The sequence below is a fragment of the Podarcis erhardii genome (genome assembly GCF_964252035.2).
Source record: "Podarcis erhardii genome assembly, chromosome: 7".
NCBI classification, from domain to species: Eukaryota; Metazoa; Chordata; class Lepidosauria; order Squamata; family Lacertidae; genus Podarcis; species Podarcis erhardii.
Genome location: NC_138511.1, coordinates 52,079,910 through 52,103,986, shown reverse-complemented (window position 1 = coordinate 52,103,986; position 24,077 = coordinate 52,079,910). Strand labels below are relative to the sequence as shown.

The 24,077-nt window shown below is 47.4% G+C and overlaps 1 protein-coding gene across 1 annotated transcript in view; it reads left to right on the top strand.

Annotated features, from left to right (window-relative positions):
- LOC309347197 (polycystin-1-like protein 2) overlaps positions 1–24,077 on the top strand; it is a gene marked incomplete at its 5' end in the record, with an annotated part of 52,916 nt that overhangs the window by 4,275 nt on the left and 24,564 nt on the right. The window contains 18 exons of the mRNA XM_081871538.1: positions 5,128–5,238; positions 5,416–5,563; positions 6,979–7,208; positions 7,859–8,263; positions 9,175–9,273; positions 10,444–10,493; positions 11,712–11,829; positions 12,159–12,366; positions 12,872–12,992; positions 13,969–14,110; positions 15,203–15,403; positions 16,368–16,513; positions 17,906–18,100; positions 20,721–20,846; positions 21,984–22,166; positions 22,345–22,469; positions 23,000–23,126; positions 23,742–23,873. Coding sequence (XP_081727664.1) covers positions 5,128–5,238; positions 5,416–5,563; positions 6,979–7,208; positions 7,859–8,263; positions 9,175–9,273; positions 10,444–10,493; positions 11,712–11,829; positions 12,159–12,366; positions 12,872–12,992; positions 13,969–14,110; positions 15,203–15,403; positions 16,368–16,513; positions 17,906–18,100; positions 20,721–20,846; positions 21,984–22,166; positions 22,345–22,469; positions 23,000–23,126; positions 23,742–23,873 — 2,867 coding nt within the window. The remainder of the gene's footprint in view (positions 1–5,127; positions 5,239–5,415; positions 5,564–6,978; positions 7,209–7,858; positions 8,264–9,174; positions 9,274–10,443; positions 10,494–11,711; positions 11,830–12,158; positions 12,367–12,871; positions 12,993–13,968; positions 14,111–15,202; positions 15,404–16,367; positions 16,514–17,905; positions 18,101–20,720; positions 20,847–21,983; positions 22,167–22,344; positions 22,470–22,999; positions 23,127–23,741; positions 23,874–24,077) is intronic.

Sequence of the window (24,077 nt, the reverse complement as noted above, 5' to 3'; positions counted from 1 at the left end):
GCTCCCTCACGGAGGGAAGCATTCACCACCTCACGAAGCCCATCACCCAGTCCTTCCCGGCTAGCTTTTATAAGCCAGGATGGGCAAGGATCAAGGAGACAGGTGGTTGGTTTCACTCGTCCAAGCAGCCTGTCCACATCCTCGGTGGTAACAGATTGGAATTGATCCCATGCAATTTGACTAGACAGGACTCTAGCGCTCTCCCGCCCCGGCCCTGCTCCCACGGTGGCGTCTACCTCTTCCCGAATCTGAGCGACTTTATCTGCAAAAAACTTTGCAAAATCATTGCAGGAGATCATGTGGCCCGTACTGGGCCCCGATGTAGCAGGTGGTTCCGCTAAATTGCGGACCACCTGAAAAAGTCTCCTGCTGCTGTTTTCTGCAGATGCAATAGAGGCGGCGAAGAAAGTTTTCTTCGCCGTCGCTACCGCCACTTGGTAGGCTCGACATTGAGCTCTAACCTGTGTCCGGTCAGCTTCAGAATGAGTTATCCGCCACCGGCGCTCTAGCCGTCTCAACGATTGTTTCATTGCCCTCAGATCCGTGGAAAACCACGGGGCTCTCCGGGCTCCATGCAATCGGAGAGGGCGCTTCGGAGCCAAACAGTCAATAGCCCTGGTTAACTCCACATTCCAGCGGGCCACCAGGGAATCAACTGAAAGGCCATCAACATGGGATAAAGCATCCCCTACCACTCTCTGGAAACCATTTGGATCCATTAAGTGGCGGGGGCGGACCATCCAAATCGGTCCCACCTCCCTGCAGAGGGGAAGGGTCGCGGAGAAGTCCAGTTGCACCAGGAAGTGATCTGACCATGGCACTTCTTTTGTTTCACTTTTAGTTAGTGTCAGATCACCAACATCCGTAGAGGTAAACACCAGGTCCAAGGCATGTCCGCGGCTATGGGTTGGGCCAAACTTATTCAGGGACAGCCCCATGGAGGCCATGCTTTCCACGAAGTCCCGAGCGGCCCCTTGTAAGGTCGTGTCGGCATGGATATTAAAATCCCCTAGGACAACCAAACTAGGCGTCTCCAGGAGAACATCCGCCACGACCTGAAGCAGCTCGGGCAGGGAATCCTTGGTGCAGCGGGGAGGTCGGTACACCAAAAGGAATCCTGTACTGCCCCTATTGCCCAACTTCCAGAACATGCACTCAGAAAACTGGGTCTTCCCAATAGGACGCCTGGTGCAAACTAATGACTTCCTAAAAATCACTGCAACCCCCCCTCCCCGCCCACAAGGCCTGGGTTGCTGTGCGTAAGAGAAACCTGGTGGACAAGCAGCGGCAAGAACAGGCCCATCTGCTTCATTCAACCAAGTCTCTGTTACACATGCCAGGTCAAATCCTCCATCCATGATCAGGTCATGGATGGCAGTGGTCTTATAAATCATTGACCTGGCATTGCACAGCAGCACCTTCAGGTCATGTGGGTATCCCTTGCTGATTCTAGTATCCATCTGGTCAGGACCAGACCTGGAGGCAGGGATAGTCCTCAGACAACGACTAAACCTGCCTTCTCTGTAATGACATGGTCTGGTCTTAGCGTAACTCCTCCTCCTACCCGAGATCACTGAGATCGGTTGTCCCAACGCATCCCCCCCTGTGGAACATGCCGCAGCCATTTTGTTGGCTGGGACCCACTCCCCGGCAGCCCTGACCCCTCCCCTTAAAAACAAAATAAGGCATTAAAACAATGAAAACAAAACAAAAAAGAAACCCCAAAAAACAATACAAATAAAAAACTGTAAAAATTACAATCCATCAAAATCAAACAAATTCCCAACTAAACATCCATCCCACCCCCACCCCACCCCTGCATATACAATAATAATAATCACAATAATAATAATAATAAAGAAATAAAAAGGAAAAGGAAAATTTTAAAACATTTTAAAAAGAACTCTGCACCCCTCCGGATCCCCCTGGGCCGCAGCAGCAGTGACAGCAATCGTCCCTGTGAGGCCTGTCAGGCCCCGCCCCGGGCCAGATGGTGAGTGGCAGGAGGAGCAGGGCCCTCAGACACCCAACAGGAGAGTCCTCCTGGGCAGCAGAGCACAGCAGTCCTTATGGGCCTGTCAGGCCCCGCCCCGGGCCAGATGGTGAGTGGCAGGAGGAGCAGGGCCCTCAGACACCCAGCAGGAGAGTCCTCCTGGGCAGCAGAGCACAGCAGTCCTTATGGGCCTGTCAGGCCCCGCCCCGGGCCAGATGGTGAGTGGCAGGAGGAGCAGGGCCCTCAGACACCCAGCAGGAGAGTCCTCCTGGGCAGCAGAGCACAGCAGTCCTTATGGGCCTGTCAGGCCCCGCCCCGGGCCAGATGGTGAGTGGCAGGAGGAGCAGGGCCCTCAGACACCCAGCAGGAGAGTCCTCCTGGGCAGCAGAGCACAGCAGTCCTTATGTCAGGCCCCGCCCCGGGCCAGATGGTGAGTGGCAGGAGGAGCAGGGCCCTCAGACACCCAGCAGGAGAGTCCTCCTGGGCAGCAGAGCACAGCAGTCCTTATGGGCCTTCAGGCCCCGCCCCGGGCCAGATGGTGAGTGGCAGGAGGAGCAGGGCCCTCAGACACCCAGCAGGAGAGTCCTCCTGGGCAGCAGAGCACAGCAGTCCTTATGGGCCTGTCAGGCCCCGCCCCGGGCCAGATGGTGAGTGGCAGGAGGAGCAGGGCCCTCAGACACCCAGCAGGAGAGTCCTCCTGGGCAGCAGAGCACAGCAGTCCTTATGGGCCTTCAGGCCCCGCCCCGGGCCAGATGGTGAGTGGCAGGAGGAGCAGGGCCCTCAGACACCCAGCAGGAGAGTCCTCCTGGGCAGCAGAGTCCAGCAGTCCTTATGGGCCTGTCAGGCCCCGCCCCGGGCCAGATGGTGAGTGGCAGGAGGAGCAGGGCCCTCAGACACCCAGCAGGAGAGTCCTCCTGGGCAGCAGAGTCCAGCAGTCCTTATGGGCCTGTCAGGCCCCGCCCCGGGCCAGATGGTGAGTGGCAGGAGGAGCAGGGCCCTCAGACACCCAGCAGGAGAGTCCTCCTGGGCAGCAGAGCACAGCAGTCCTTATGGGCCTTCAGGCCCCGCCCCGGGCCAGATGGTGAGTGGCAGGAGGAGCAGGGCCCTCAGACACCCAGCAGGAGAGTCCTCCTGGGCAGCAGAGTCCAGCAGTCCTTATGGGCCTTCAGGCCCCGCCCCGGGCCAGATGGTGAGTGGCAGGAGGAGCAGGGCCCTCAGACACCCAACAGGAGAGTCCTCCTGGGCAGCAGAGCACAGCAGTCCTTATGGGCCTGTCAGGCCCCGCCCCGGGCCAGATGGTGAGTGGCAGGAGGAGCAGGGCCCTCAGACACCCAGCAGGAGAGTCCTCCTGGGCAGCAGAGCACAGCAGTCCTTATGGGCCTTCAGGCCCCGCCCCGGGCCAGATGGTGAGTGGCAGGAGGAGCAGGGCCCTCAGACACCCAGCAGGAGAGTCCTCCTGGGCAGCAGAGTCCAGCAGTCCTTATGGGCCTGTCAGGCCCCGCCCCGGGCCAGATGGTGAGTGGCAGGAGGAGCAGGGCCCTCAGACACCCAACAGGAGAGTCCTCCTGGGCAGCAGAGCACAGCAGTCCTTATGGGCCTGTCAGGCCCCGCCCCGGGCCAGATGGTGAGTGGCAGGAGGAGCAGGGCCCTCAGACACCCAACAGGAGAGTCCTCCTGGGCAGCAGAGCACAGCAGTCCTTATGGGCCTGTCAGGCCCCGCCCCGGGCCAGATGGTGAGTGGCAGGAGGAGCAGGGCCCTCAGACACCCAGCAGGAGAGTCCTCCTGGGCAGCAGAGCACAGCAGTCCTTATGGGCCTTCAGGCCCCGCCCCGGGCCAGATGGTGAGTGGCAGGAGGAGCAGGGCCCTCAGACACCCAGCAGGAGAGTCCTCCTGGGCAGCAGAGTCCAGCAGTCCTTATGGGCCTTCAGGCCCCGCCCCGGGCCAGATGGTGAGTGGCAGGAGGAGCAGGGCCCTCAGACACCCAACAGGAGAGTCCTCCTGGGCAGCAGAGCACAGCAGTCCTTATGGGCCTGTCAGGCCCCGCCCCGGGCCAGATGGTGAGTGGCAGGAGGAGCAGGGCCCTCAGACACCCAGCAGGAGAGTCCTCCTGGGCAGCAGAGCACAGCAGTCCTTATGGGCCTGTCAGGCCCCGCCCCGGGCCAGATGGTGAGTGGCAGGAGGAGCAGGGCCCTCAGACACCCAGCAGGAGAGTCCTCCTGGGCAGCAGAGTCCAGCAGTCCTTATGGGCCTGTCAGGCCCCGCCCCGGGCCAGATGGTGAGTGGCAGGAGGAGCAGGGCCCTCAGACACCCAACAGGAGAGTCCTCCTGGGCAGCAGAGCACAGCAGTCCTTATGGGCCTGTCAGGCCCCGCCCCGGGCCAGATGGTGAGTGGCAGGAGGAGCAGGGCCCTCAGACACCCAACAGGAGAGTCCTCCTGGGCAGCAGAGCACAGCAGTCCTTATGGGCCTGTCAGGCCCCGCCCCGGGCCAGATGGTGAGTGGCAGGAGGAGCAGGGCCCTCAGACACCCAGCAGGAGAGTCCTCCTGGGCAGCAGAGCACAGCAGTCCTTATGGGCCTGTCAGGCCCCGCCCCGGGCCAGATGGTGAGTGGCAGGAGGAGCAGGGCCCTCAGACACCCAGCAGGAGAGTCCTCCTGGGCAGCAGAGCACAGCAGTCCTTATGGGCCTGTCAGGCCCCGCCCCGGGCCAGATGGTGAGTGGCAGGAGGAGCAGGGCCCTCAGACACCCAGCAGGAGAGTCCTCCTGGGCAGCAGAGCACAGCAGTCCTTATGGGCCTGTCAGGCCCCGCCCCGGGCCAGATGGTGAGTGGCAGGAGGAGCAGGGCCCTCAGACACCCAACAGGAGAGTCCTCCTAAGGTAAGGCTTAGGGGACTTCACTGTTTTGAACACAGATGGGGGAGAAAATTGATTCAGTGTGCATTTAAAGGCAAATCTATGTGGCAAAGCAAGACGCTAATTGAAACTCAGCCAACCTTCAAAATCCACACTTCTCCAAGTTTTGCAATCCTGTTCTCTAGCCAAGTAATGCATATAAAAGGCATACATTGTGGTAAAGTGTACATTGAAAATCATTATATTAGCGAAAATGACATGCTGTTGCATCAAACCTTGCAGGGCAGTGCCATGGACTCCAAGCATGCCAGGTGGCAGCTGATGGGACCTTCTTTGGAGATCCTTGTCCAAGTTTGGGAAGCTACCTGTCCGTTCAATACCACTGCATGGAAGGTAAGCAGCAGCACTTTCTACACCCACAGGTACCACCAGCGAGTTGGGAAGCATCTTCCAGTGACCAGCTTGCACCTAGATGGACCAGTGCAGCCTCATCCGGTACAAGGCAATTTCACCCGCATGACCTCTCCAAGCATGCAGAGAGGTGCTGTTATTCTGTGCACTATTTTACAGGCTTGCGACTGGGTGTGACGGAGGAAAGCTTCATCTTTGAAAACATCACCATATCAGTGAAGTGGCTACTCTCTCCTTATTCTGGCAATCTCTCCTGCATCATTAGCACCGGAGACGGAAACACTATTGATCCATACTACCCTCCAACGTAAGTTTTTGCAGCCAGGCGATGAGAAAGTGAATGTTTTGTTGTTTTCTTATTTGATGATGGTGATGATTGAAGACACCTTTCAAGTTGTCAGTGATGCCCCAAATCAGGAGAGCAGAACCTCGTCCTTGGGGACTGAATCCCTTAAGGACTACCCAGCTTAAGGACTACCCAGCTCGAGACTCTCCCCATCACCCCAGACCTTGCCTCTGACTGGGATGTGTCTTTGAGCTGTCAGACTGCATCTTCCTTGCCCGGATGCAGATGGAATGGTGTATGTTTGTCGAGACAACTTGCTTTTGCATGGCTGTAATGTAGCCTCCTGTACAAAGTAAGAGTCCCTTCCATTGCTCCGCCCACATTTGCTTCTGGCCATGCCCACCACCAGCAATGCAGCCCCTGGAACATCAGAAGGGTATAAAGTGAAGGGGCTGGAAAGAAATCCTGATGACTGGGGTGTGCGTGTGAAGTGGAGGGGCCAGAAGGTGCAGTAGCAGCTCCAAACATCTCTCCTTTTCCTCTGCCTTGGTCTGCCTGACCCATTCACCTCCCTCCTTCCCACGCTTCCCTTTTCTTCTCTCACACTTCTCTGCTTGTCTGCCATCCATTTCCTCTCTTTCATTCCCCTGTAGATTGCATGGTACAGCATGCTATATCTCATGTCTCTAAGGGGCTCCCACAATATGCCTGCATCAGGGCTGTCTTAAGCATATGCGGCCCAGGGGTGCAAAGATCCGCCTGGCGTCCTACCCCCAGGTTTCACAGTCCCAGGTGCGCAGGAGGGTGGAGCTGGCCAGCCGCCTCAGCGTCTCACTGGCTCGGTTGCCCCCAAACTTGCAGCGCAGAGTTGCCCGTAGAAGAGCCCGCCGTGGCATTCCGACTGATGGGTGGACTCTTCCCCGGACTCAACCTTCGGACCCCAGACTCTCGGCCTGGTGCCCCTGAGAGCCTGGCGCCCGGGTGCCCCTTACCCCTAGCGTCTTTGGGTAAGGTGGCCCTGGCCTGCATTCTGCTTTTGCCAGGTATGGTGCTGGCATCAGTTCAGCCCAAAGGCCACAGCACAAGCAGGACAGAGTGGACAGGCTGCAGTGCTGAGGCCCACCTGAAAGTGGACTGAGGGTCAATGGTTGCCCCTGGCTCTCAGACTGAAACACACTGTTCTAGGTAGAAGAGAGAGAAAGGCTTCCCAATGCCACAGCAAAAGAATGAAATGAATGCTTTAAATGCTGCAAAAATGATGCAGTTTTAACTTGAAAAATGCACATATGGGCATTGTTGGAGAATGGAATGGATTATCCTGGAACAGGGTGTGGTTGCTGGTTGACTAAAATCCTAAACAAGAGCACTCGCGCTGCAACATTTTGTTGCAGGTTTGGCTTGTTCTGCTTCTAACATGTTCCATTATGCACCTCAAGCCTGTCTAGCAATGTGACCCATCGCTTCACATCTCCTGGCGAATTCACCATCTTTGTGGAGTGCACAACCAGCGAGTGGCACGTCACAGCTCAGAAACTGATCACCGTGCAAGACAAAATGGATGAGCTTTTGGTGACCGGGTGCTTCAGCAAATATGAAGTAGGGAACACTTCACATTGCAGGACTCTTTATGAAGAGGTGTTATGGATTCAAGTGGAACTTAATGGAGGTCAGAGCCATCACTTCGTTTTTGTTTATATATTCTTTGGCAGATCAATAGTAGTTTGAACAATGTACTTTCAGAGCACATAGGAGAGACCTCTGCTGGAACTGTCCTTTTTAAAAAACAAAACACATTTCATGCTTAGGGAGAAATTCAATTCAGTTTGCATTTGAAGGCAAATCCATGTAATTCAGACTTTCTTAAACCATACACGTCCCAAAGCACAGTCTTCCTTTGAAATTAACACTTTTCCAAATTTTGAAATGTGGTTCTCCAACCAGGTAAGGTCCATTGACTTCCCATTTTAGACAGGTGTTGAAAACAGTTTTATTCCCAAAGGCATGTTGTAGCTGATTTCTGTCATTTAAAACTGTAAATTTGATGGATTGTTTTTTTGCTTGTTTCAGTGCTGCTGTGTTTGACATCTGCCTCTGCTTTCTTTTTAATCGGTTTTATTATTTTTATATTTGATTCTTTTGTAATGCCATGCACATGGATGGTGCCAAATAAGTAAATAAACCACATTGCTATAGTATTACGGTAAATAAACTGATACAGTATTTAGTACCTAAAATAAATGTTTTAAATGTTTTGCAAAAGGATGCGAAATGAGATATAATTTACACCACATTTTGGAAACCATTTTTCCTTTTCAGGTAGTGGAGTGACCTATACGGTGCTGGCTGATAACAAAACTCTGCTGGAGTCCAGGGTGAAGGAAGGAATTGCTCCTCACAATCTCACCCTGGATGGCGCATCCCAACGGCTGATTGGAGCTGGCGTACATCATCTTGAAATAGTTGCGTCCAGCAACACCACAGAAGCAGACGTTTCGGAAATCCTGACGGTTCATTTAGTCGAAGCAATCTCTGGTCTTCAGGCCATATTAAGCTCCCACTCTGTGGTTTTGGGAGAAGATCTGGAGATAAAAGTCTCTGTACGTCATGGGTCTCCTGAGAAACTGAGGTTTGAGGTGACCGGGCTGAATGAGACCTTTTCCCACTTGAAGGACTTCACCGAAGGAGAAGCCGAGACCTACAGAATCCCAGTGAAGTCTGAAGGTACTTCCACACAAAAGCACAAACGTGTAACTGAGCTAGATGAGTCTTCTTTTAAAAGTATGAAAAATGAGAGAGAAAGAGAAGGGAAGGGGGAATTTGCAGTGTACCATACATACACCACATGGGGGTGAGAAGGAGGAGCTCCCATCCCCTTTCCCTCTGTGTGGCTGAAGGAAAGCAAGTGAGCAACAGCAAAGAGGAGGAATGGGCCCACCGAGGTCATCTGGCACAAGGGGACCCCCAAAACTGAGGCTGGCCCTGAGACTGGTCAGATGACCAGTATTTGAGATGGAAGATAAGAAGAACCCAGCTGGATGAAACCAAAGCCCAATCTTATGAATGGAGAACCTGTGGCCCTCCAGATGTTGCATAGGGAGCTGCCTTATAATGAGTCAGACCACTGGTCCTTCTAGCACAGTATAATCTCCCCAGCCCTGCCCAGAGATGCCAGGGATTGAAATTGGAGCCCTCAGCTTGCAAAGCAGATGCTCTACCGCTGCTTCACTGCTCTACCCTCCTTGCTTCACTGTTCCAAGGAATGGGATATTTGATTTGTGTTTTAATTCAATTTTTTTTATACTAAATTGTTGTGCATTGCCAAGAGGACTACGCTGATACATTAATAAATAACAGATATAGATATCAAATAAATTAAAGCACCTTGCTATAAAATCATGGGTGAAAGGGACTTGTCTTGTACTAATATTTTTGGCTCCATTTTTTGTCCATGAAGCCACATGAAGCCATGTTCCCACCCCCTTTTTACAAGGTGGTACACTTCCCTGATTGGCACCAATAGACTTTGCACCTGCCCTAAGAAGTTTCACCCCTTAATCTGCCTGGCCCCGTGGATCTTTGGTTCCCAGCTTCTTATTCGCCCTTATTTACCTTTCCCCGTGTCTTCTTTCCAGGTACCTTCCAGGTCAAGGTGTTTGCTGTTAATGCCTTCTCGAACATGAGCACTGATGCAGGAACTGTAATCGTCTCATCTAACAGTTCTCACAAAGAAGGTAATAGCAGGCTCTTGATTATGCCAAATGATGACTTCATAAAATGAAGAGCAATCATACTTTTTAAATTATACTTCTGTTTTCTTTTCCGTTGCATTTTATTCATACTGTTGTGTGCTTCCCACTTCCAAGTGGTAAGAAGTCACAAAAACAGCATTACAGGATTTGGTATCCTTTTGATGAGAGGGCACCAGAGACTTCTTAAACCAAAAACGTTCTTAAACCGAGGCGTGCTTTTCCTAATAAGGCCTCCCACCGCCGGTGCCCTTCCACCGTTCGGATTCCGTTCTCAGACCAAGGTAAAGTTCTCAAACCAAACCAAAACTCTCCGGATTTGCAGAGTTTATAAACCAAATTGTTCTTAAACTGGACTGGTCTTAAACCGAGGTACCACTGTATATACTGTATTTTTCTGTGTATAAGATGCCCCCATGATAAGACACCCCCTCCTTTAGGGGACCCCAAATTTAGAAAATGGGTATATGCACTATCCATGTATAAGATGCCCCCAGATTTTTAACCTTAATTTAAAGTAAAAAAACCCTAGTCTTTTACATGGAAAAGTATGGTAATCAGAGGACAAGGGAAACAAACAAGCAATTCTGCAGTTGGTAACATATCCCTGTGGAACCATCCCTGGTTTCACTTCTGGTTCGATTTGACACTCCCAATGTTCCCATTCTCTCTCTCTCTCTCTCTCTCTCTCTGCCCGGCCCCCCACACCGTTTCTTGCACACACATACATCACATCGGTGTGTGGAGTCCACAGAAGGTTCCTAACAAGGTAATGTTCCATCAGGCTGGAAAAGGTTCCCACCCCAAGCCTTATGGTAGGGCCCACCCTCAACACACTGGTTGAAAAGGGTTGCCCCTCCCCCTCTGCATTGGGCTGTGCACAGATTCCATATAATGAAGACACGGGACCAGATGGAACAGCTGGGTGCTTAGTATGAGGCAGCATGAGGCCCCGATAAACGAAGTCTGTCTCCCCCCTTACCATGAACAAACTGAATCCTTATACACTGTGATGCTTCGGGGAGCAATTTCTACCAACTGCTCTGCAACTTTCACACAGACCTGGAAAAAATAACCTTGATTTATACAGAAAAGGTCAGCATGGCATTTTCAGGTGCTATTGAAGCCTTCTGATTTATTCTTTGTGTTCAACAGATCCTCTTGAGGACAAAGAACAGTCCAATGTAAATGGTGAAAAAAGAGTTGTGAGTATCTATTAAAAGAAAGAATGAAAATAACGGAAAAAATCATTTTGAAAATATTTCACAGGGATTAATGAACGGCTTTTCTTTCTTCTTAATGTGATGACATGGTTAAGACACTGGATTTATTCAAGCTGATACCTTATGCCCTCTTGCCTGAGGGTAATCCCCATTGTACACAGTGGGACTTACTTCTAAGAAAGCATGCATTTGATTGCGCTGTTGTTGGGTTGTATCCAAGTAAGTTGTATTCAGAGTAGATCCAGTGACATGAATAAACCTAAGTTAGTCATGTCCATTAATTTCAGTGGGTCTACTTGGAGTACGACCAATGTTGGGTATAAGCTACTGTATTTATTGAGGCTACAATCCTAACTATGCTTACTATGAGGTAAGTCCTTCTGAACTCAATGGGACTTACTCCCAAGTAAGTGGGGTTAGTATTGAAGCTGATGTTTTTTGCTTCGCTAAAAAATTCCTGCATGTCTGTGAAGTTACTATGGAGCCTTGGTAATGTCCATTCTTCCAGCCTTCATTCCCTGTCTGGAATGTGGGACTGATAATGGCTTATATCATGACAAGATTTTTTAAAAAGAAGGTTCTCACCAGACATCAAGGAGGCGAGAGGTACTTAAACCTAGGAAAACCTGCCCCAAAACATAACACACCTAAGAATAAGACCCTTCTGGATCAGACCATCTAGCCCAGCATCCTGTTCCCACAGTGGGCAACCAGCTGCCTCTGGAAAGCTCACAAGAGCAACTGGAATTCAAAGGCAGGCTACCTCCAACAGTGGAGGTAACATACAGCCATCTTGGCTAGTAGTCACTGATAGAATTATCCTTCAGGAACTTGTCCAACCCCCTTTTTAAAGGCACCATCACTTCTTGTGGGAGCAAATTCCATGCTTCAACTATGTGCTGAGTGAAGGAGGACTTCCTTTTGTCTGTCCTGAATCCCCTGTCAATCAGTTTAACTGGATAGCCCCAGATTAAGGTATCCTCCATCTTATTCACACCAAGCATAATTTTGCACTTGTTTATCATGCCACTTCTTACTCCCCCCCCCCCAACTAAAAAGTCCCAGATATTGTGGGGGCTTTCCTCAAATGGGAGTTGCTCCAACCTCTTGTTCATTCTGGTTACCTCTTTTCTGTGTCTGCTTCCACATGGAAGATGCAACTGCTCTGACAATTACTTTCCTTCGTCATTTCTGGTTTAGGATGACAAAGGGAAAAACAAGATCTACATTAAGCCTAGCCGCCATGCCAACCTCTTCACAACAATCATTCTTGGCTGGCCTGATGACAGCACTAATTCTACCTACACCTGGTCTTGCGGTATGTATGTTGTGTTTCACTGCCCTTCTCCCCTTTACAATTGTGACCAGAACTCTCCATTCAAAAGAATATGAAAGCGTCCTCTTGTTCTAAGTGAGCTGATATGTTTGGTTTGTTTATCCAAGTTTAGGGCTGGGAGATCCATTTGATTCAGTTCACATTTAACGGTGAACCTACCTAATTCACACATTCACACATTCTGATTTTGCAGCGCAGTTCTCCAGCCACACAATGTGTACAAAAATGCATATACAGGGCTAAAGTGTCCAATATAAAAACACTGGGTGCTGGGTTCTCTCAAATGATTCAGCTGAAAATTGCCTTTGAAGGTTACTGCTGGCCTGAATGGGACCAATGTGTGCAAGAGCATTCCATCCTCACAGACCAAAGAGAGATCCGGATCCCACCGGCTTGCTTACCTCCTCCCAGCTCTGCAGTGACAGTGAAAGTTACAGTCAAAAGCCCAGAGAAAGAAGAAAAACAGGATGAGCAATGCCTCTACATTACAGCAAAGCAGGATGTGAGCCTGCAGATCAGGTGTGCTGCACTTTATTTATTTCCTTGCGCTCTGAGGTTCTGACAGTGTCAGGTGAAAGCCTCATACAGAAGCTGTCAGAGGCAGTTTGCTCCTGAATTTCACTTGCTGGGAATCTTAAATGACTAGAGTGCCATTGTGCTCAGGTCCTACTTACAGGCTTCCCATTAGGGCATCTGGCTGGCCACCAGGAGAACAGGATGCTGGACTAGATGGGCCACTGGCCTGATCCAGCAGCCAGACTCTTTTCTTAGATGCATGGGGAGGGTGAAGGATGGCAAGATGCTACCCTGACAGGTCAGGTGTGCTTGGGGAAGCCAACTAGGCAACAGTAGATCTGTTCAACAGGAAGACGTTCAAGAATCCCGGTTCTGAGTATCACAGATGCACAGCATTGATTATATCATTCCACCCAAAAGCACAGAGCTCATTTGGTAGGCAAACACAGTTTGCTCCCCTTAGCTTGCTCCTTGAGCTTGCTAACTGCAGGTCCTGCCTTCCTCCTAGCTGCAAAATGAACTGCAAACCAGTGAATGTTACTGAAGACGTGACCCTCCTAGCATCCATGGGAACAGACTCAAAGGCTACGCTGTACAAGTGGTACTTAGATTATACGTTCCACAGAAAGGTGAGCCTGTTGCCCATGTCAGAAATTCTGTACACATACAAAAGTTGAATCAATGAAATTTGCACTTTCTGAAACAATGTGAAAAACAAAACACAGCCATTTTTCAAAATTTGTACTTATTTGAATGTTATGATGCAGTTCCCCAACAAAACAATGTTTACAAAAACTCAATATATTGGGAAAAATTACTTGCAAAACTTCATTAAAAATGTGTTTATTTGAAGAAATTTGCATTGAAACGCTAATGAATTTTCATGAGAATTATTTACAAAGAAATCTACAAATGGCTGCAGAAATGTGGGGAACAGATTTTAAGACTGTAAAAAATGAAAAACTGAGAGAACAGAAATGGACAGATCCATTCTGTGTGTGAGATGACATTTGCTTTGACATAACATCATGTAACCTTCTGACAAACAAATCAGAAGGATGTTCACTAAATAGCCAGCAGCAGACAACCTGCTTATTGAGCTTTTATCTTGATTTGTTTGCAGGGAGATTAGATGACATTGGCCATTTAATGACCATTTTATCTTTCAGCAGGCCTATCTAGACACATGATATAGTTACATCTGTTTTTAAATTTGTTTTATGTTCTTATTGTGATTTTTGTTTTTACATGTTTTCAGTTGTTTTAAAATGTTTTACATAAATATTTTTTTTAAAATACTGCATCGTTGATGGGTTTGCTGCCCCAGGCAAGATATCTATTTAATAAAAATTTAAAAAAATCAAATTTTGATTTCTCTGTGAGGAGGGTAGATGACCTGAAATCAGCTGCAGTCTGGATGTGCCCTTAGAGAAAGAAGGCAAGGCTATCAAAAGTTGGTTATCCTTTTTAAAGGGACAAGGGAGAGATTAATACAACTGTTTGAGAGCTAGGTGAGAACTTGTTGTTTGAGAACTGGACATGTTTTAATCTGTGTTTCTTCTGCTTTCTCTCTCTCTTTCCCTTGTGGTTCATCCCCCTCACCAGCCCAATCCTCTTCCACCAAGCTGTACCTTGAATGCTTTCCCACAAAGCTCCCTCACTTTGCTTCAGAGTGGCACACCAATGTTGGTGCTGAACAGCTCCTTCTTGCAAACCCAGGGAGAAGCGTTTCGAATTAAAGTAACAGGTGGGAGAGCCAGAATTTGGATAATCTGCATTTACTATGGCTTTAGTAGTAATTGTTTGCTTCCAACTGGTAGTTTTAATACTGCATGCTATCAATCGTTGTTTCTACCTGTAAGCTGCTCTAAGCACTACTGAGTATTATTTTTATTACTATTAATTACCTGCCCTTCACTCAAAGGCCCCAGGGCAGTTTAAAACAATTGAAAGACGATGTTAAAAACAGTTTAAAACACAGAAATCACAGAAATAAGGTGGGTACATCTCAGGTGTCAAAAACAAGAGAAAAGAGGTGTGCTTCAGCATTCTGGGGAGGGTGTTCCACAATTTAGGGGCCGCCACAAAGAATGCCCTACCCACTGAACTTCTGAGGGTGGTGGAACAATCAAGAGGATCTCCTCTGCCACCCTATAGGGAAGGAGGTAGTCTTTCAGATTTTGGGGGCCCAAATCATTTAAGGTTTTAAACCTTAAACCTGTTAATACATTGAATTGAGACTGGAAATGAACCGGCAACCAAAGCAGCTGTTTTAAAACAGGGATTATGCAAGAACTAAACAGAACCCCAGCCAGTAGTACAGGCGCTACATTTTTAACCAAATTAAGTTTCCAAGACATCTTCAGGTAGAAGATTATCATATTATTAACAGCATTATAACAGCAACAACAAATGCGCAGTTCAGAGTTCTCCCTGGCACAAAGAACGGCAAATATTTCAAAGCCCCGCAGGATGAAACCTACGATGGGCATTGAAACAAACTCTTCAGGGCTTTTTTGGACCTGTGGGAACATTTGGAATGGCTGCTGGGGGTTGTCTAGGCATTGCCAGGTAATGCATTTTGGGGGATCTAAAATGGCTGCTAGCTGACACGGATGGGAGCCTATATACAAATGTTGCCACTAAGGTGTGATTGGTTTTTTGGGAGGGGGGAGGCAGGATGAAGCATGGCCGCTGCATGACCACACAGGTGTTGCTGCTGTGCAGCAAAATGTATAGGTAGTATTAATCCAAAAAGCCAAGTGCTCCTTTTATGTCTCAATAGTACACAAACCATAGCAAGCTCACTTTTGACTTGTTTTCTTTCTAAATTTGCCAGCTATGAGTGAGGACAAATATGGTGAAGACACCTATACCGTGAGCACCGTGCCTCCACCTGTAGCCCCAGTATGTACTGTATCTCCTGCTCAAGGATCAGTGCTCACCAGCTTCTCCATCTCCTGCCACTCTCCCTGTCTGGTGGATCAGTGCCTTCCAGCTGACAGCTCCTCACTCACATACTGCTTCTACCTGGAGACAAGTAAGAGTCAGAGGTGGCTGCTTGCACTCACTGTTTGTCTAAGGTTGGTTCTGGTCCACATGTTCTAACTGAAGGCACCTCTGTAGCTGTATTCTCTCATAGGGATGGCATGCCAGTGTTTAGTGGGGTTAGAGGCAGAAGTGGTGTAACGAAAAGGGTGCTTCTTACTTTTATACAGTAGGTTACATTCCAGTAAAAGGCACATTCTGGGCATCCATCCAGGTAAGCAAGAGGCATTAAAATAGATATAAATAACTGAAATAAATAAATAAATAAATAATATACAATAAAATAAACATTCACAATTCAATGACACATCCCAGCCTGGCAAAAGTATCCTAGAGCGTGCAGAGCAGGGCCAGGGGAAAGTGTGTCCTAGGAAAGGGGTGTGGCCTAGAGGGAGTCTCGAAGGCCAAATAGAGAAGCTTGGAGGGCCACATTTCCCCACCCTTATGCTAAGTGGTCAGGTTCTACACTCCACAAGTAGCTTGTAGTAGCTAAACTACTACTAAAGTGTGTAGTGGTGAAAATAACATTCAGAAATGGGTCGTATCAGGGGCAATTGTTTTGCAAAATTGCATAAGAAATGTGTGTATTTGGAGAAATTCACACTAAAATGAACTTTCATGGTCAATTTAAAAAATAAATCACAAGCTGATGTGGAAATGTGGGGAACTGAACTTAAGACTGGAAAAATGAGAAACCGAAACTGAGAAATTTGCCCCTCCCTACTCAGTTTTAGGCCATTGTAGTCTAGCAACAACAGTAAGGCCATAGGCTTCCCACCCCACCCTGTGTTAGAACCACTGGCTATAAATAGAAAATGACAAATAAATGTGCATCTGGCCATTGCAATCCAAGTCTAACACGCATCATGAAATGCCCTGCTGCTGCTGTCAAACTGGGTCATGGAAAAATTGGTTTCCTACTCTGTCACCTGAACCAGTCTCCCTCCCTCCTCCAGATTCTCTTCTACACTGCGGACAAGAGCCTGTCCTACCTTCAGTTTACCTTCCACTTGGAGAAGCAGACAATAACTTTCTTTTATGGATTAAAATTGGTGTGAGCAACATCTATGGTGACACCGTTTATACCAATGCCACTGCCAGGGTAGGTGTGACTTCACTGGCTTCTGCTGTCTGTGCCTTTGCTATCTATATTATTATCATCACATTCTATACAGCTGTCTTAAGATGATGTTCAATAAACACAGTTAAACACACACACACGAGTAAATACATTTAAAACAAAACTGAGGCCGTACAAAATAGACACTCAAGGCAAAGATGTCCACTCACCCTCACGGTGTTGCTGGATGGCAGAGTCTCCCCAAGGAATCCCAGGATTGGCCTCCTGCCCTGATGGGAGGAGAGGGTGGCTAAGGTGGTCGCTGTATTCTGGGGCTGGGTAGGAATTTGTTCACCAGGCAAATGGTCACCAGCCTGTTGGTTTTGCCTACCTCATAGCAATAATCACAACTTGGTTGGGCATTGGGGCAATATCAATCTGGGATGGAGGGGAGGTTGTAGTCTCTGCCTGCCCCTCCAAATGCTGAACATCCCGTTAAAGGGATCCGGGGGGAGTGGCCATGTTGGCATGCCCAGTCAGGGCCTAGGACCCTTGGCTCTCCCCCAGACAGCAGTCCCTATTTGATGTAAGTCTTAGGAACCCCTGTGTGGATTGACCATTGTGTCACTTCTGGCAGGCAGGCTGGAAGTATTTACTTGCTCCATGCCCAAGCCAAACCTCTCTCATCTGTATTCAATAAAGTTGTGGCCTGTTTCAATCCATAACTAGTCTCAGTTGTCTTTCATTTCTCTGGGGGTAGAGGACTGGGGAGAACGGCGACTAGGCCTGCAACCATTTATCCAGCTGCAATATCTTGTCAAAACAAAACTGTCTTCAATTGTTTCCAGAAAGTGCAGCCCAGTGAGTGGTTGTCTTTTCTCCACAGGAAGGCTCTGCCACAGAACAGATAATCCAGGGTGACAAACCCACACAGTTCAGGGGCTTGATCTGGTCCCCCTGAACATCCCCCCCCCAAATATACCACCTAATATCCCTCCTGATATCCCACCAATTTTGATGGGATCAAAAGAAAAGTAAAAAAAGTAGAGGTGACACAGCAGGTGGGTTTTTCTCAGAAAGAAAATTCCACCTGCTGTGTCTCCTTTATTGTAGAATCATGTTGTCAACAACCCATTTACAATATTAAGCCCCTATCTGAAAACTTTCTTCTCATTGCAAACTGTAGGTGTCAGAGAACTGATTTGGATCAGGACTATAATAAGATGAAAAGCTTAAAGCCTTCTGCTGTATGTCATGGTCCTGACCTCAGCCTTGAGCATCTGCATCTGCTGTTTGTTTTCTAGCCACACAAGGGCTAAGAGGAGGGGACTAAGCCTAAGAATAACAACACATCTACTCTGGCATTCAGCAGCAAGAATGTCCTTGGTGGTTATGGAATGAACAACTGTGTGCATTTCCCCCTTGCTTTATCAGGTTCGACATCAGGACATAAGCAGCGGAAACCAGACCTTGCAAGCCATTATTTTGGAAAAATCGAACACCATCCTCAAAGGCGAGAACAACAGCATGACCCTGTTCCAGCTGTACAAGTCAGTGTCTTCTGTCCTTAATCTAGAAACAAAAGAAGAGAGTGTTAATTCATCTCTGCGGACAGATACACGGAAAGAGGTTAGCTGCACATATTGCATCCTGGAACCATTTTTACCATTCCTTTGGTGTCTAAGCAGCATTTGTATAGTTTAGCTACTACAAGCTACTCATGGAATGTAGAATCAATACCTTCTGGTGCCATTGCTTGATCTGGGCAGACCACAGGCCCTTCCCCTACTTCTCAGCTGTGGGGGCATAAGGCTGCCCACACCCTTTGTGACATCAGCGCATTTTGCCCAATGGTAGTGACCGCTATGTAACCCCACACTCAGCTAACAGCATTAACAGTTGGGTAGGAAAGAAATTATTGTTTTAGCTGTTTACAACCTTTTCACCAGCCAGTTATTTTAATGATTCCTTTGTTGTTTTTAATGGTGTACATATTGTTGTACACTGGCCTGATATTTTATGAGAGGGCGGTACATAATTACTTTTATAAATACATATAAATTAAAAAAACAACCAGTGGGTCATTAATTAAAAGCTAACTGGAATAAAAAGAGCTTTACCACCCATTAAAAGATGGGAACATGGAGTCCAGCAAATCTCCACCAGCCCCACAATCCGAGCCCCAGCACTGAGAAGGCTCCTTCTCTCTTGCCTGCACACAGGATCTCGTATACAGGCACTACAGAAAGCAAGGTCTCCAAGGCCAATCTCCAGGGCCTGGTAGGCTCATGAAGGAGCAGGCAGTTTCTCTGACAAAATTAAAACTATTTAAACTTTTTTTTTTTTAAAAAAGGAGGAGCAGGCAGTTCCTGAAAGGCAACCTGGCCCTAAGCTGTTCAGTTTTAAAGCCAATACTCACACTTTATGCTAATCCTGGAAACAAATAGATAACTACAGCAGGTGGAATAAGTCTGGATTTATATGCTCTGATTTTCAAATGCCAGCAGCATTTTGCACAAAATGAAGCTTGGGGTCTATTTCCAAAGTTGTCCCCGCATAGACACCTTTGCAGTAATCTTGTGTGAAATAATGAAATTACAGCTCATCCTGTTAATGTGTCCTTTGCTAATAAGCAGGATATCCCTCAGATATGGCCTTGTTCCCCAGTTCCTGAAGCATTGTTTGGGTTTGGAAGCCAATTGTCACAAATAGGGTTTGTATTATTTTAGTGCTTTGGGGATCCAAATCCTGTCTGGCACTGCCAAAATGCCTCTAGATGTGCAAATAAAAGAAGCCAGAGAAGTGTAAAGAATTGTTTAATTGGCATTAATAATGATCATTTTGAAAGTCATGGGGTAGCTGGTACTTATGCTCAAAAGGGCTACATGTTCATCTCACTAGGAACTCTTGTTATTGTAAATGGATTTATTCCACAGTCATAAATTCCCTTCACTCTCATGCAGTTAATATATTCCTCTATTTATATGGTCAACTGGAAGATAAACTGGGAATTTGCAATTAGAGTGGATGTCAACTCAGACTGGACATAAAAACCACTTCCCACCCTATAATTTACAGTAAGGGTGGGCAGTCCCCCATTGGGACTCTGAGGTCCCCAATTGAAGCCAAGTGCAAAATATTGGCTCAAAAGGTGCACATAGAATTGCAAGGCAAGATGCCCCTGAGCACATGCAGAGCTCAGGAATTTGTTTTCAGTAGCAGAAAATGGCTTGCATCCTAATTATTTTACCCACAAATCTATTCCTGCTTTCTCAAGCATTCTTGATTTCGGCAGCCCAAATGAGGAGGTGAAGGACGTGGGAGAGAAAGACTTTTGGTTGTTGCTATTGTTAAACCATTGGGAGCCGGAAATTCTATATGTATATTTTTATTTAAAAGCATTTCTGAACCACTTAAAAATCTTGAAGCTGTGTACACTATGTACAATATAAAAACAATATCCATTAAAACAAAAATATAGGCTAAAATCAATAGAAAGATATAAAAATATAAAAGCATTTATTTATAAGCAGATTTAGGGGATTCATACAGAAAAATCAGGAGTCAATCTTATGGCAAACAGGGAAAGGCTGCGCAAAAAGATAAATCTTTATAAGACATCTGAAGGAGGAGATGCTTTATGTATGGCTGAGGGACAGACATTCCACAGAACAAGGGCAGCAGCTGAAAATGCCCATTTTGGAGTCACCACCCTATGATATTCAGTAGCATGTTGCAAATCACAGGTCACCAATGCACAACCTCTAGATGCAGGTCTTCGTCTGGTGCTTGTGAAACCCTGAACCCCCAGTTTCACTGTCCACCTGATCCTGGAGTGGCAAAGGTGATTAGCATTTTCTTGCTTGAAAAGTACATAGAGGAGGAAGCTGGAAGGGACACCCTTTGCCACTTCCTGATTTCCCCACTATGTGCTTTTCAAGCTTCAGTTTAATTCTACTGGATCTGATGTTTTAGTCAGATCACATGGAAATGTGAAATGTGTCTCTGCACTTTCTCTTTCTGTGTGTTGGGGTAGGAGGATGATCCAGGGGGGAGATAGAAGGAAGTGATCAGAGTGGATGGTACCCATGGCAACTCACTCAAAAATCCAGATGTGCCCATGGACCTAGAAAGGTTGGCCACTTCTGTACTAGCTGATCCTGTTCTGCCAGGGATAGGTCTATTAGAAACATGACCATCAGTAACCAGTATTTATATTGCCTCTAATGATCTGTCTTTGCATCCCCAGTTGCGAGAGCTTATGCTGACAACCCTCTCTGCTGTAAATGTAACATCAATGCAGACGGCTCTTAAGATGTCAGAGGTGCTCAAGGAAATCACTTACAGGAGTGAAGAGCTCTCTTCCTCTGCACAGGTGAGTGGCTGGGCGATGTGCATTTCTTCATAACTGTGTGTGGTTCATGCAAAGAGGCAACAGATGTATTGACAATGTGAGAATCTGAGATTAGTGGTGCTTTTAACAGACTGGTAAGGGGGGGTTGAAAGTGGGGTGGAGGGAGGGAAATTGAAGGAACTATTCTATGATTAATTCTTAGAGGAAGGCAGTACTTATAAAACTGTCGGTCACCTCTTTGGTGGCCTTAGATAACTGGAGTTGGGACAGAAATTTCAAAGAGGAAAAGGAACCCACCTATGATTGATGGAACCCTCCACCTTGTACCAAACATAAGAAGAGCCTTTCTGGGTCAGCCAAAGGTCTTCCTAGTCCAAGATCCTGTTCCCATATTGGCTAACCAGGAGCCAATGGCCCTCTCCCCACCTGTGATTCTCTTCAACTAGTATTATCAGTAACATACTGCCTCCAACAGTGGAGGTAGAACATAGCCACCAAGCCTAGTAGCCCTTGATAGCCTTATCCTCTATGAATTAGTCTAGTCCTCTTTTAGTAAAGTAAAGGGACCCCTAACCGTTAGGTCCAGTCGCGGACGACTCTGGAGTTGTGGAACTCATCTCTCTTTACTGGCTGAGGGAGCCAGCGTACAGCTTCCGGGTCATGTGGCCAGCATGAGTAAGCTGCTTCTGGTGAACCAGAGCAGTGCATAGAAATGCCATTTACCTTCCCGCCGGAGTGGTACATATTTATCTACTTGCACTTTGACGTGCTTTTGAACTGCTAGGTTGGCAGGAGCAGAGACCGAGAAACGGGAGCTCACCCTGTTTTAAAACCATTCAAATTTTAAAACCATTCAAATAGGTGTCCATCATCACAGCCTTTTTTGGGAACAGATTCCATAGCTATGTGGAATGCTTTCTTTTTTTTGTCCTGACTCTCCCAATGTTCAGTTTCATTGGATGGAAGCAGAACATGTGTGTGAGTCGAGTACCCCCTGGCAGAGGGCCCTCACCAATCTACAGTGGGTTTGTGAGAGGTGCTGCCCTGTCATTTGCTTATCACCTGAATTTGGGAAGAAGGGAGCTATGAAACACCTGCTAGTTTGTTCTCTTTAGCCTGGAGAGCTATGTCCACTTAGATGCCTCTTTTCTCGTTCAGGTGGAAGCCGGTAATACTTTGAAGGATGTCAGTGAATCCTTGCTGATTGTGAATGCTGAAGATGGCGAAGATGACCTGAAGCGCAAGGAGGCTGCCAGCTATCTGTTCAATGCAGTGAGCAACGTCCTTGAAGCTGCTGTGCAGAATGGGACAGAGGATGCTGCTGCACCAGAGACTGCACAGGTGGGCGCATAACTATGGAAGGTCAAATACCTATGGCATGTAAATGTATATATAGCATATTGTGGCTATGGAAGGGTGTCATGGACTGGCTGGACACACAGACGAATGGTGGAAGGCACCAGCTGGGGAACCCCCAAAGGAAGAAGGTTCAGAGTGTGTTTTGTTTCTTCTATCATAGAGTTTGGTGTCACTGCAGCTTCTAAACACCATTGAAAACCTCCAGAGTGCTCTCTTGATTGGGAAGTTGCCTGACAATGAACCCATGGTGCTCACAGCCCCCTCTGCAGCTATGTACATCAACCGGTAAACAGATTTTGCTATACTGCTTTTTCATCACCCTCCAGGAAAAATGTAGCATAACTGCAGCAACTAGCATCCCATTAACTATGTGGCAAGGCAACAACCCTAACAACAAAAAATGACTTTGGATTTTCCAGTGGGGAGTGTTTCATTTGTAAGTCAGTTGAAAGATCGGAGTCAAACAAGGTTACCCAGAAGGAAATGTAGCCCTCAGGCCCAGAAAGGTTGCCCACCTGTGATGGAGACAAGATAGAGTTAGATGGAGCAATAGTATGACTTGGTTTAAGGCAGCCTCCTATGCCTTCTGCATTGTATGCAGGAGGTCCCAGATCCAATCCCCAGCATCTCTAGGTAGGGCTGAGAGAAACCTGCCAGTCAGTGCCACTGCCAGTCAGTGTAGACAATACTGAGCTAGATGAACCAATGGTCTGACTTGGTATAAAGCAACTTCCTATGTTTTGGTTCCTACTTCTGTGATTTTTTCTTCTTTGCTTCCATCTTTTCTTACTTTTTTCTGATCTTTCTCTGGAAAGGTTGCAGACAGACAACACAGACAGCACATCCATTCATGTCTCTGACTCCAGCTCTGCCAGCTTCACTCTGCCCTCTGCCTCTTCTCTCAGCATCTCAGGAGACAGAGACGAGACAGTGGACATCAGGGCAAGTGTCCCATTTTTACTGCGCTTTAGCTTGCTCTGGGAATTCATTTTCTTCCTTTCTTATTAAGGCTTTTATTGGCTTTAATAACAATATAAACAATGGGACTATAGAAACTGACCCACCTGTTCCCCACCTGCCCAATAAAGGGTGGGAAGGGGGGGGGGAGGAAAGGTGTAGGGAACTAGAACAAACAGAAATAGGAAGTACATTTTACAAGGCTAAGTACAGAAAAAGAATACTAAAGAAAAGGTTCAGGAGCTTTGAGAGGCAGAAAAGAAGTACATCAGCAGCAGAAGAATTTTTATGCATTTGTATTTTGTAGGAATTTCATCTGGTTTTGTATGAATGTGTTGATATTGTATTTTACTTATACTTAAAAAAAATGCTGGAAGTTGCTTGGAGACATCTGTGTAACAAGCAACTAGCAAGTTAGAAGCAGAAGAAGCAGAAGGAGAAGGAGGAGGAGAAGTTGTTGCAGTGGTAGTACATTGGAGGTTTTTAAACATAGATTGGATGGTCATCTGCATTGTGGGGGGTTGTGGGGTCCCTTCCAACTCTACAGTTCTATGATTCTGTGATCAAATCTTTTTGGTGCTTAAAAATCTCTTCCTGTAGATGGTGAGCTTGTCTGTGAACCCCTTTTCCACGAGTGACAGCTTTGATATCCATGGTGCTGTGGGAGGCCTCTCCCTCACCAGCCTGGATGGACTGGTTATTCCAGTTAAGAACCTTACAGAAGACATTGAGGTAATTTTCCTTGTGTGCATTTCTGGAGGGCAGGACCATGTGCTTTTCTAAAAACAGGCCACTTCGTTCATTCATCATTGCTAACTGTATTGTGATGAGGCGGGAAGCCCAGCCCACCAAGCACATCCAGGCTTGGATCCAACATTAGTCTTACTTATAGTAAAGCCATGGAAATTGGTGGACATTATTAACTAAGATGTATTA